At 63.1% G+C, this 12,708-nt stretch overlaps 1 protein-coding gene across 1 annotated transcript; it reads right to left on the reverse strand.

Moving 5' to 3' along the window:
* Window positions 1-749: 749 nt before the first annotated feature.
* Window positions 750-11,853, reverse strand: NXPH4 (neurexophilin 4). The gene is made up of 2 exons (XM_062632664.1): window positions 11,722-11,853; window positions 750-1,789 (listed from the first exon to the last, which is right to left on the reverse strand). The coding sequence occupies exons 1-2, from the start codon at window positions 11,767-11,769 to the stop codon at window positions 1,043-1,045; spliced, it is 795 nt and encodes a 264-aa protein (XP_062488648.1). The 5' UTR covers window positions 11,770-11,853; the 3' UTR covers window positions 750-1,042.
* Window positions 11,854-12,708: the final 855 nt, after the last annotated feature.

The raw sequence follows: 12,708 nt of genomic DNA on the forward strand, positions 1-12,708 counted from the left end.
TCCCATCCCTGACCTCCGCATCCCATCCCTGACCCCCGCATCCCATCCCTGACGCCCGCATCCCATCCCTGACCCCCGCATCCCATCCCTGACCCCGCCATCCCTGACCCCCGCATCCCATCCCTGACCCCCGCATCCCATCCCTGACCCCCGCATCGCATCCCTGATCCCCGCATCGCATCCCTGCATCCCATCCCTGACCCCCGCATCCCATCCCTGACCCCCGCATCCCATCCCTGACCCCCGCATCCCATCCCTGACCCCCGCATCCCATCCCTGACGCCCGCATCCCATCCCTGACGCCCGCATCCCATCCCTGACCCCGCCATCCCTGACGCCCGCATCCCATCCCTGACCCCCGCATCCCATCCCTGATCTCTCCATCCCATCCCTGACCCCCACATCCCATCCCTGACCCCCGTACCCCATCCCTGACCACACATACCATCCTTGACAAACTCACCCCCCCATCCCTCCTTCCTCTTCCCGCATCGCGGTGGTGTGGGCTCAGCACACTCCAACACTTTCCCTTTTTTTTTTTTTCCCAATGTTTTTCTTTATTTTCTGCTTTTTTTTTTCATTTTAATTTTATTAAAAAAATATGAGGAAGTCCCTGCCCAGAGCCGGGGGGGAGCAGCCCCCAGCAAGGGCCCTGGGCCCCCAGGCACCAGCCATGGTACTCCTTCACTGCAGGTGGGGGACAGGCAGCAGCCTGGGGGGGGGGGCAAATTTGAGGGGGGCTTGCACCAGCACTGTGACCCCAAATCCCCCCTGCTACAACTGTGCCTGCCCGGGGGGTGGCACGCACCCAGCTGATGCCATTGCACGGGGCTGTACCCCCCGACCAGCCCGCACGCTCCCAGGGACCCCATCCCAGTGCATGGGAGCATGGCACACAGCGGGCGTTAGGGCCAGCACCCAGTGAGGAAGGGGAGGTCGGTGCGGCAGCAATGGGGGGCACTGTGCAGCCAGGACGGGGTCCAGGAGCCCCTGGTCCCCCTCTGCCTCCATCTCTGGTGCCCACCGCCCCTTCCCGCAGCCATCAGCCAAAGTAGGGGTTGTCGTGCTGGAAGTTGTAGTCAGGGCAGACCTTCTGGACCAGCTTGTAATCGATGCTGAGGAAGGAGATGAAGATGCAGATGACTTTGAAGGGCTTAGCGCAGAGCCAGGCGGCGTGGCTCTGCGTGTGCTCGGTGAAGCACACCTTAGACGGGTCGTACAGGCAGGGCTTGTTCTTCCGCGCCCGGTTCGTCTTCTCATACTCCACGTGGCAATTGAGGGCTTTGGCCGGGCGCCCCTCGGGCAGGGTGCTCTGCTGAGGGGCTGGGAGGGAAAGCGGCGCTGGGGCCGGCACCAGCACCTCAAACCCCACCGCCTTGGAAGGGGGCACGATGCTGACCGAGACGTTGCCCAGGCTGGAGGAGTTGTGTCGGAAATAGACGCTGAAAGTGCCGTTGATGTGGTCAACGATCTTGCCCGTCACCAGCAGGCTGAACTTGAGCGTCTTGATGTTGAAGTAGAAGTCGCCCCATCCAAAGATCTTCTTGGTGCGGCCGGACTTGAGCGAGGGCTTGCGCCGGGCGCGGGGGTTCAGCAGCTCCCCCGTTGTCTGGTTCTTCTGCCAGTCCCAGGGGCTCCCTGCGCCCCGGGGAGGCTCAGCTGGAACCAGCCGCCCAGGGTCGAGCACCGGAGGCTTCAGGGTGCCATAGGGAACATCCTTGAGGAGGCCGGAGGTGCCCAGCTCCAGGTACCCCAGGGTCTTGGCAATGTGGCCCCCAGCACACACCGCCTGGGGAGAGAGCAGAGACTGGGGGAGCTGCGCCTGCTGCATCCCCCTGCCCGCATCCCCCTCCTGCAGCCCGTCTGTGGCCATGCACCCCCCAGCACCATGCACCCCTCTGGCACCGCATCCTCCCTTGGTGCCGTGCCACTGGTGTAAGCATGGCTGCATCCTGCCCGTGCCATCCCCATGCCAGGAGCTGGGGCTGCTTCTCCAGCACCAACCACATCCCTTTGCCAGAGGAAGCAGGATGCCGGCCAGTCCATGACCGCCTGCCCCACAAGTGATGCCTGTTAAGACGCAGGACATCAGCATGCCCGGATATGGGGAGACACCAGAGCCCCGCGCTGCCTGCCAGTAAAGCCTAATTGCATTAGGCAGCACCTCTGATGTGCAGCTGAAACGCCAGACCCCTGCCAGGCTGCATGGCAGCCACTCCGCCCCCCAGGATAATTGCATCGGGCAGACACGGCTGGAGAATGGGGTGCATTGTGTGCATTGTGTGCGTTGTGTGCCGGGGAGGAGGGCACGCAAGGAATGAGCGGGGACCCCTCGTTCTGCATTCAGCAGAATTGGCAGCAAAAGCGTAAATGATGGGCAGCAGAGGGAAAACCTCCCGGGGGCTGCAAGGAGCCTGTACCAGCACAGCCCCTCGCCCAGCAGAGCCAGGAGTCTGGGGCAAGGGGTCCCCCAGGGTGGAAAGAAGCAGCCCCATTCCTGGTGAGATGAATCAAGGCAGGGAGCTGTGATAGAAGACCTGGTCCCTTCAACCTGGGTGGGCTGTGAGCCCCCTTAGGGAGGTGCTGATGGGCACGGGCACCCCAAGGCAGCTCCGGTCGAGAAAAGGACCCCAGCATCAGTGGGGATGGGACACAGCATTCCCTTCCTGAGAGTCCCCACGGCTGCAGCTCTGCATGTCTGGCTGCGGGCACTGACACCACAAGGTGAGCGGAGCCAGCAGCACCTCTCCCACCCTGAGACCCCATCTTGGACTTGTCCCACGTCCCCACCTCGGGAAGCTGCTCCCCCTCCCCGCTTCCCCATCCCTCAGCTCGGCTGCTGCTGGCTCTGCACCGCGGTGCCCGGCGTGGCCCTGCCTGCCCTGCCAGCTGCTCTGGTGCGCAGGATGCTGCTCCGTCAGCCCCGGCCTCGTCAATCACTGTCACCCGCGAGCTGCCCGGTGCTCCGGCAGTTCCTGCTCCGGACGACCTGCATCCCAAGGGGGGTGTGGGGAGGAGGGGAGCGAGCAGAGGAAGCCCGGGGGGGGGGGGAACTGAAGCACTCCTCAGAGCTCAACACGATCCCGGGGGCTGCAGGAGGTGCTGGAGGCACTGGGGACCCATCCTGGCACCAGCCGCCCTGCAGCAACCCCATAATGGCTCCATGCTGCTTCCCATGAGCCCCATCAGAGAGGGGAGAGCCCCTCTGGACCCCTCCTCAGGCCGGGCAGGGGCTGCTCTCACCGGGGCACGCAGTAGGGATGGAGCAGCACCGGGCAGGGCTGCCGCGGACCCCGGCTCCGCGCTGTCCCCGTTCCTCTCCAGTTGCTAAGCTGGACCCCCAGGCCAGGCTGCGCTGCTGTCTCCAGGATCTATCGCCTTATCCCCATAAACGCTGCCTGTGCTGGGCTGAGCCCGTAAATCTGCTCCAGCCCCTGCTCGCCCTCGTCCGCGCCACCGGGGCTCGGGCCCGTCTGTGCGCAGGGGAGAAGGCTCTGGGGGTCTCGGGAAGGGGGCTATGGGGGGCTCTGTGCAGTGTGAGGCTGAGCATTCCCGCAGCCCCCGCTCCGGCCTGACGTCCCCCGACTCCCTCCCCAATCTCGCTTTGAGCGCGGCTACTGCCTTTGCCCTTATCTATATTTCAACGCAGCTTCAAAGCCGGGTGCCCTCACCAGCCAGCGAGAGAGGGAGCGAGCGTGGCAGGACCGGGAGATGCAGAGATAACCAGGGGAGGGGAGGAAGGGGCTGCCCCCAGCATCCCCCCTCCAGGCAGGAGAGCAGCGTTTTGTGGGGGGACGGTGGCCCCGGGGAGACTGCGCTCTCCCTCCACCCCACTCCTAGGTACTCATCAGCCCAGGAGCCCCCCGCATCCCTCGTGGGGCTTCCCACCTCAGCCAGGGCTGACAGCCAGGGCAAGCGGTTCCCCCAGCAGTGCTACACGAGCCGCCGTGGCCCCCTGCCTCAGTTTTCCTTTCTCTTTCATCCACGATCCCCCGCTGGTGATGTGGACAGGGATGCGATAGGAACGGGGCTGTGATGGGGAACTGATGGAGGCAGAGATGCAGTAGGGGTGGGGAAGGGGCAGGGACAGGCTGTGAGGAGGGGATGGGTACGTACTATGGGGAGGTGCTGACGGCAGCTTCCTCCATCACTTGAGGGCCATGGGCTTGGGCAGGTGGTTGAGACCAGATGGGCTGTGGGGCACAGACTGGGCATGGGCGGGGAAAGAGCTGCCCCTAGCCCCTCTGGGTGAGAGGCCAGGCTGGAAGCTCCCTCCCACACACATACCGGGAGCTGCTGGGGAGCAAGGGATGAAAGGGAATTGCAGAGCAGGGCAGCAGCTACCAATGCAGCCCTGGCTATCGATCAACGGGCAGCATGGGGAGCGTGCGGGAGACCCTCAGCACCCGCCCCCCAGGAGGACGGGGTGCCCCCAGCCCTGTGGGCAAAGGGCAACACAGAGCAGGGTCACGTCAAGCCTCTTCCATGACAGCGCTGAGGGGAGCCAAGGTCACCCCCTGCACCCTGCCAGCGCTGTTGGCATTCAGGGCAGGTCCCACTCACACCTCGCGTTAAATATTAATGCTCCTGCTTGCGAGCGCTCGGGGTGCAGCGCGCACACGTGCACAGGGACCTCTCGGAGTGTCCGTGGGGGTCCCGGGGCTCCTGGCTCCGCATGGACGTGCACAGAGACCCCCTCCCTTCCTGTGGCTGCACCGGGATCTATCCTGGGTCACGCCGAGCTCTGCCCCATGCGCCGTTCCTGTGTGCCTGTCACACATGCACAGGCTGCTGCATCCATGCATCACCCCGTGACAGTGATCGCTTTGGGGGTCTCGAGCCCCTTGTGCGCTTCCCATGGGGCTGCCGTGTGGCGCTCCAAGTGTGCACAAGCAAGGATGCAGGAAGGGCTGGGGGTGGCTGCAGAGGGACTCGGTGCCGGCATCAATTTGGCTTGTCAGGACCGGCGGTGATGGCCACTCACATCCCATTTGCTGGCGGGGCCAAGCGCCGTCAGCCGCTCCCCCGAGACCCACGGTCACCTTGGTGGAGGGAGGGGAGCACATCAGCGCCGATGAGGGGCTCCCAGCACCCCGACAACAGTCCCACGACCTCAAGGCAAACCAGCCCCTGCCTGTGCCAGGAGCAGAGCACCCACGACGGCACTAAAGACCCCATCCCCTGCACTCCGCGTCCCCCCCACCACAGCGGGGGTCACTGTCAGAGCTGCTGCTGGGGGTCTCCCCATAGGTCAAGCTGGCCTCTCCGCTGTCATCCCGCTGCCTTCGTTAGCGCGAGGAGATTAATTGGAGGTGCTGAGCCACAACCCCCCTGGGCCCGCTCCCCCCCCCGGTGCGGTGCAGCCCGGGGCGGCGTGGCATTTCCAAAGGTTAGCAGCAAACAAGGTGCCTCTGACAGCTCCCATTTATCTCGCCGGCGCGGCGCGGGTGCTAATGCGGTGGCAGGGGGATGCGGTGCAGCCGTAGGCTCTGCGGGAGGGCCCCGAGCGCATGGGTGCTGAAGGGGTGCAATGGTGGTGGGTGGGAGGGCACCAAGATTCCCCAGCGGCTGCAGCGGGTGTGTAAATGCATGCAAGAAATGCCTGCGGTCGCTCAGCCTGCAGCTGAATGTGCACAAACGGCTCCACGTGTGTGCACACACAGGGCTGGGCAGGGCGTGCATGGAGCAAGGTGGCTCTGCCTGTGTGCCACCACTGCAGGGGAGCCTGTGGCCCTCCTCAGTGTGATGGTACCCCCGGGCTGAATACGCTCCTGGGTGCACACGCAAGAGCAATGCAAGTGCTGGTGGTGCCAACGTTGGTGCCAGGGCAATGATGCCACTGGGCACATCTGGGCCAGGTCCAGGGTGCTGGTGGAGCTGGGAGGAGGCAGGGACCAGAAGCACAAGGCGAGACCCAGCCTCCCCAGGATGCTGCTGCTCTGCCACGGGCTGCAGGGCAGGATGAGGGTAGCAGGAGGGGCAGGAATGGGGCGCAGGATGGGGTAGGGACAAAGGGAAGAGCCCCTCATCTCAGCCTCACAAGGACAGGAGGAGAAACCCCCCCCGCCTCCCAGCTCAAAGGCACTTGAAAGCCCTTCCCTGGCTCCCAGCTCTGACCAAGTGGGTCACAGATGGGGCAAGTTGGGGGGCACCCATTCACGGGCACCCTGTTGCACAGCCTGGCAAATCCTGCCTTGGAGCTGAGCTCAGCGTGACCACACAAAGACCTCCTTGGTCCTTCCTCTGCCTCTTCCATACCGCAACCACACAGCCAAAACCTTCAGCACCAGCCCCAGAGACCCCAGCATCCCATTGGCATTTCGGAGAGAGCCTGGATGAGCTCCCCAAAGCCAACCCCACCATCACGGGCTGCCAGCGCCCAACCTGCACACGCAGCGGGGTCCTTGCTCCCAAAGCAAGGCTCACCCAAGGGCTGGGGAGGCAGGAGCCAGGAGGAACTGGTTTCCCATGGATGCGATTGCCTTCACCCCCTGAACAGACACCTCGCTTCTCGCAGACGGAGAGAATATGCAAATGCTGGAGCTTTATTAACGGGCTCGGCACGCGCTGGCTAATAAATATTTCATAGCCCGAGTAGGACTTTTTTTTTCTCCCCCCCCCCCAACCCCTCCCTTTCCTTCTTCCTTTCGTTTTGGCTCCTTTTCCCTGTCACTCGTTTCCTGCCTTTTCTTTTCTCAGCCGTTGTTTTATTTATTTATTACTTTTAAGGGCTTCATGGTGAGACAGGAGCTGGGAGGTGGCTGACGGTGCGGGGGGGGGGAAAGCAGGAAAGCATCCCCGGTCTCTCCCCCCACGGGTGAAAGAGAAAAGTGCTGTTAAGAGCAAAGGAAAAAATATAATAGAAGGAGGAGACAGCACCAGGCAAAGGATTGAAGGGCTTGTGTGACTCATTGGACTCAAGGAAGAAAAGAGAAGGAATGGGAAAATGAGGAGATAAACGGAGCGGGAAGGGGGAGAGGGGTGCGCAGGCGGGTGCGCACGAGAGATGAGGGGGCGCAGGGGTGGATGGAGGGATGGGGACGCGCTTGCTGATGGGCTCCGGGGGGGGGGATTGAATCCTGCTCACCCCATGCCAGGGGTCCCTGATGCCATCCAGAGCTTGGCTTGACCACTGGGACCTGGCACTGCGTGAGGGGGGGGCAGCTCCATGGATGGCATGAGGGGAAACAGGGGCAGAGCTGGCAGGGATGAGCCTCGGGTCGCTCCTGATTCAACCAGGACACTGCGGTCCCACTCCTCATCCCTTGGCCTCAGTTTCCCCACAGCACAGCAGGCTGCCCCATCTTCCTCCGAGCTCCCCCCTCCAAACCAAAGGGACCGCAGCCCTTACCTCCAGGCCCACCCCCCCCACCCCCCCCCATCGCCTCCCCATTTCACTTTATTATTGCAATAAATGTGGCCATAAAAGTGGCAGGTATCGGCGCGCACCGAGATCGCTTCTCCCGAGCTATGGAAATGTAATTTCGAGTGTGCCCGGGAAATTTTATAAGATCGTATCAGGCGGGATCATAAATTGCATTTTCAGCCCTTCCTCCTCCCCCCCCCCCCCGCACCACACATTGTGCGTGTCCCCCCCCTCCACCGACGACACAAGGTCACAATGGAAAGGGGCAAACACTCTGTTCCTATGCACCCCCCACCCCACCCCATTCCCAGAGCCAGCTGAGATTTATTCTCCCCATGAGGAGAAGGGGGGAGCAGTGGCAGGGATACGGCTCTGTGTGTGTGTCCCCTCAAGCAAGAGGTTGGTCCAAGCCCTCCAAGAGACCCTAAGGATGCAGGAGACCCTCAAGGGCATCACGGGGGATGTAGCTACCAGGATGTGCCGCATGGCAGCTGAGTGCTGGCTCCCATTAGGAGCTCAGCACAAGGGGTCCCTGCTAAGCCCCCTGGGAACCTCCAGGGCCAGATTCAGTCCCACTTTGCCCAGGTTCCAGGCTGGGCGGTGTAAAGCATCACCAAGGAACCCCGGATGGAGGCTTCAGTGCTGGGGGGACAGGAGGAGGAATGAGAGGGTCCAAGGCCACCACTGTGTCTGGATGGGGTCTGTGCCACAGTGCGCAGTGGTCACAACGGGGTCTGGCAGGGCTTTATTTGAGGAGGGGAAAATGAACCCCAGTGCATGGCGCCACGGGGGCTCTCGCAGCCGATCTTTCCTGCAGGCCAGGCTCCTGCTCCCACAATGACTTTTCCTTTTGCAACAGCGATCAGGGAAGGAAAAGAGAAAAGGCAGGGAGGGGGGAACACGGGCAAAGGGACGTGATTATTTCTTTAGTAGCAATCCAAGCGGCTGGAGAGGAAGCTTCATCTTTCCTGGGCCATTTACCTTCAGCGCCCGAGCGCGAAGCCTGAGCCAGGCAGCTCTTCATTGATGCTGGAGCTTGGCCAGGGCAGGCAGAGGGGGGGAATATAGGGGCTTCTGTATGCAGCATCACCCCACTATTGGGGCTTTAAGAAGGAGGAGCTGTGATTGGAGGGGTGGGGGGCAAAAGTCATTAATCTGGGGGTGTTAATTGGCATAGGTGTGATGAGCAATGGGGCTGAATGGGTGTAGCTGGTGCAGAGGGACAAAGCTCAGGCCACCCCCTCCACCACACACACACCTCCCGGCTGTAAACCGGCAATTAAAAACAAGAGGGGGGGAGAGGAAAGCAATAAAGCAGCGATGGACTGCAGCCAGAACAGCACAGTGGAGGAGCAGCAGCGGGTCTGGCCGGGGGGCACCCCTGGGTGCCCCCCCCCCCGTCCCCAGCCAGCGCTCCCCCCTCGGTGGGAGGCTGAGCCGCGCCACGCTCCAGGCTCCATCCTTATTGAATCTCCCAGCTCAGGGTGCAAAGGGCACCACAGGGAAGAGTTATTAAAAAAAGGGAAATGAGTCGCCTGGAAACCTTCTTTCGGAATAACAGAGTGTGTTTGTTTGGCGATAGATTAGCTCAGCCATGCTGAGCACACAGCACCCGCCGCAGCCACGGTCAGCTCCGGAGAGCCGCAGCAACCGGGAGAAGGGGGATGCGGCTCCCCCAGCCCGGGCATCATCCTGGACCCTGCGGCGCTGCACCCGGCCAGACCCAAACCCCATTTACCCTCCCCTGGCCACAGATGGGGTTCTCTGAGCCATGAAACTGCTCCGTCCGACCCTGTTAATGGGAGCAGGGAGGGTGAATTAGGGGTGTCCTTGCACCGAAAGGGCTGGCAGCATCTGCTTAAGAGCAAAGCCATCTGTCAGCCAACAACCCAGTCGACGTGTGACAGCGCCTAGGTGACAGCAAGGGAAAGGGAATGAAGTGGGGTGAGTTTCCCGGTGGCTCACATCCCACATCCCGCACCACCAGCATCCCGCATCCCGCACCACCAGCATCCCGCCGGCATGGCCACAGGCACCTTCAAAGCAGAATTTCCCTGGAAAGGGTTAATCCAGGAAGGAAAACCTGCCAGCAACACTCCAGGTGCTTCGCAGACACCCGTTATCTCACCTCCCTGCCTTGAAGGAGGGAAACCGAGGCACGGTGCCGGTGATGGGAAGGCACATTGCTGCCGAGGTACAGGGAAGGTACCCAGTGTCCCAGCTCCAGCCCCACCACATCCCACTCTGCTTCTGGGCAGCCTGGCTGCACTCTCCCACTCCTGCCTGCTCCAGGGCCTTGGTAGCCTAACCCCCTCTGGCTCCTGTTCAGCATCATGTCCATCACTTGGGCAGCAGGGACCACGGGGCCAAGGCTGGCATCTGCCTCCCGGCCAAGGCCAGGAGGTTGCTGGCCGGGAATTGCCTTTCCTCTCTGCTAAATTAACACCCCTTCGAGGTGGTAAAAGCGCCTTGGAGCTACCGCCTGCCCCTGCCCTGCCGTGGCTCTCTCCTGGGTGCACCCTGCGGTGGTTCAGCCCAGGGGAAAGGCAGAGCTCTGGGGGACCCCCAGGGTTTAACACTCAGTGAGCAGAGAACAATCTAAAGCACCAACAGGAAGGCTGAGGCAGGGCAAGCACCCACGGGCAGCATCGCTGCCACCCCGAGCTCAGGCGTGGGGAAGGAGAAAGCAAATCCCGGGGTCAGCAGCAGCCATGAGGGGTGGGGGGCAGAGGGGGGGTGAGTGCACACACATAGACAGCAGCAGGAGCTCTCTAAGCCCACCCTGCTACCCGCTGTGCAGCCACGTCTGCCTTTTTGCCCCATTGCTCCCATCACTGGGGAGCTCCGGTGCAGTGATTGGGGTTGGGGGCAGCCGCTGGGGTCCCCCGGGAAAGTTTCTCCCCGAGAGGACCAAGTGGGGCAGGAGCTGCCCCATTTCCCTTCCCCAGCCCCATGCCACCAGGCTCATGAAGGGGTTCGGGTTCGCTGCACCCCCAACAGCATCACCCGCGGTCATTCCCCATGCTCGTGTGCTGGCCCCCACTGCAAGCCCCCATATCGTGTGCAGGTGGGGATTGGATTGGGGGGGGGGTGGGGGGGTGGCAGGGCAGCGCCCAGCCCCCGATTCCATCAAAACAAACCCATTCATCTTGAAGCAGCTCCAGCAGCGACAGATACTCTGCATTAGATGGACATGGGAAGGAGGGGGGGTCACGCAGAGCACCCCCACTCCCATCTATCCACCCATGGACACCCAGAGAGGAACCAGTGCCAGAGAAATAAGTTGCAGGAGCCTTTGCCTGGGGGGTGGGATTGTGCTGGGGGTGGGGGGGGGTGGGGGGGTGTCCCTGATGTGCATCTAATTCCGAAGAGAGAATTGGCTCGTTTGATTTTATTCATGGAACACCGAAAGTAAAAATGGAGTGTCAGGAAATCAGATCTGCTGGGCTGGGGGGGGGGGGGGGGGGGGGGGGGCATGAATCCCACCCCCTGCTCATGACCACCACAGGGATAAATGGAGCCCCCAAACCCAGGCTCCAAGAGGAGATGGCGGGGGGGTGGTGTGGGGTGACAGTGGCCTTGGGAAGCATCGAGTACCCGGGGCCACTACCGAGGGGCACCCCCGAGGGGAGGGGGGGGGGGGCCCGGAGCTTTGGGACGGGGGCCCCCTCAAAGGAGGACGAAGGCCACGGCAGCGCCGGAGCTGAGCCCGCACCCCGTCACGACAGGAATGAGGCGTCACCTCTGCAGGTGGTTCCAGCGCTCCCCACCTCGGGGTACCCCCCCCCCCAAAAGAGACCCCCCCCTCCCATCCCCCGACACAGTGAGGGGGGGGGTCTCACCCCGACACAACGGGGGGGGTTTGTGGGGTGCTTGTGTCCCCCCCCACCCCCCCGGCTTGCCCACGCGCGGTCGCCCCCGCTCCGTCTCGCGCGTCTCGTTGCCCCCCCCCCCCCCCCCCGCACCTGCCAGACGGCGCCTCCCGCGCTCCGCACCGGGGGGGGGGGGGGCTCGGTGCTGCACTAACGACGGGACCCCCCCCGGGTCAGCTCTGCGCCCTTTGCAACTTGGGGGGAGCAGGACCCCCCCCCCATAACTCCCCCATTCACCTCCCTGCACACCCCCCCCCCAAATCTCCGCTATCTCCGTGGCTGCCGGAGCCTCCCCCCCCCCCCAAACCGCACGTCTCCCCAGCATCACTCCGCTCACAGCGCGGATTCTACCCCCACCCCTCCCCGTTACGGTGCAACCCCCCCCCCCCCATCCCGGTAATCGCACCTGGGATGCCGCGGTCCGTCCCCCCCCCCCCCGGTAGCAGCAACTTTGTCGGGGGTGCGCGCCCGGTGCCCCGGTACCTGCAGCAGGAGGCAGGGCCCGAGCAGGGGCAGGCGGCGGCGGAGCATCGCGGGGCTCCCGGGGCTCCCGGGCTGGACGGAGCGCGCAGGGCGGGCGGAGGCGGGAGGCGGCGGCCAGGGGGAGGCAGGAAGAAAGTTGGAGACTTGCTGGGGCCGGGCGGTGCCTCCGCCGAGCCCCGCCAATCCCGGCCCGCGGGGGGGGGGGGCACCGGGCCCCTGCGCTGCACCCCCCGGAGCGGCTGCGACGGGAGGGGCCGGACCCCGCGATGCGCTGGTCCTACCCCCCCCCCCCATCCCCTCATCCCGGGATGCGCTGGTCCTAACCCCCACCCCCATCCCCGCATCCCGGGATGCGCTGGTCCTACCCCCCCCCCCCTCCCCATCCCTTCATCCCTGCTTCCCGGGATGCGCTGGTCCTGGCTTCTGCTTTTGGGAAACGCCCGCACCCATGGATAAAGCCGGGATTGCCCCCTTGCTTTTGGGAGACCCCCCGCACCCCTGGATAAAGCTGGGGCTGCCCCCCCACCCCCATGAGACCCCAGCACCCTGCAATACCCCTGGTCTTGCCCCCCACTTTTAGGTGATGCCAGCATCCCACCAGTTCTGCACTGGGGCAGTCGGTCCTGCCTGACCTGGGGAGGGGGCTCCCCCATTGCTGGGTCCCCCCCTAAAGACTCCAGCAGAGAAGGGGGAGCATCCTCCAGGAAAGGGTCTGGGGGGCAGCCTTGCACCCCTCACAGTGTGAACACACACATACACATGCACACATATACATATACACATATACACACACACATACACGCATACACATGCACACATGCACACATACACATACATACATGCACATACACATATATACATGCACATACACATATACATACACACATATACATGCACACACACATACACATACACACATATACATACACACACACATACACATACACACACACATGAACACATATACATACACACATATACATACAC

The sequence above is a fragment of the Pezoporus occidentalis genome, unplaced genomic scaffold, assembly GCF_034315485.1.
Source record: "Pezoporus occidentalis ecotype Australia unplaced genomic scaffold, CSIRO_AGI_Poc_V1 ctg392, whole genome shotgun sequence".
Classification (NCBI taxonomy): Eukaryota; Metazoa; Chordata; class Aves; order Psittaciformes; family Psittacidae; genus Pezoporus; species Pezoporus occidentalis.

Bases quoted from the DNA above. Each gene is read 5' to 3' on its own strand.
- NXPH4 (XM_062632664.1), bottom strand. From the start codon at position 11,769: ATGCTCCGCCGCCGCCTGCCCCTGCTCGGGCCCTGCCTCCTGCTGCAG. The intron at 1,790-11,721 runs GTACCGGGGCAC...CTCTCTCCCCAG, and splicing joins GGCCCTGCCTCCTGCTGCAG to GCGGTGTGTGCTGGGGGCCA.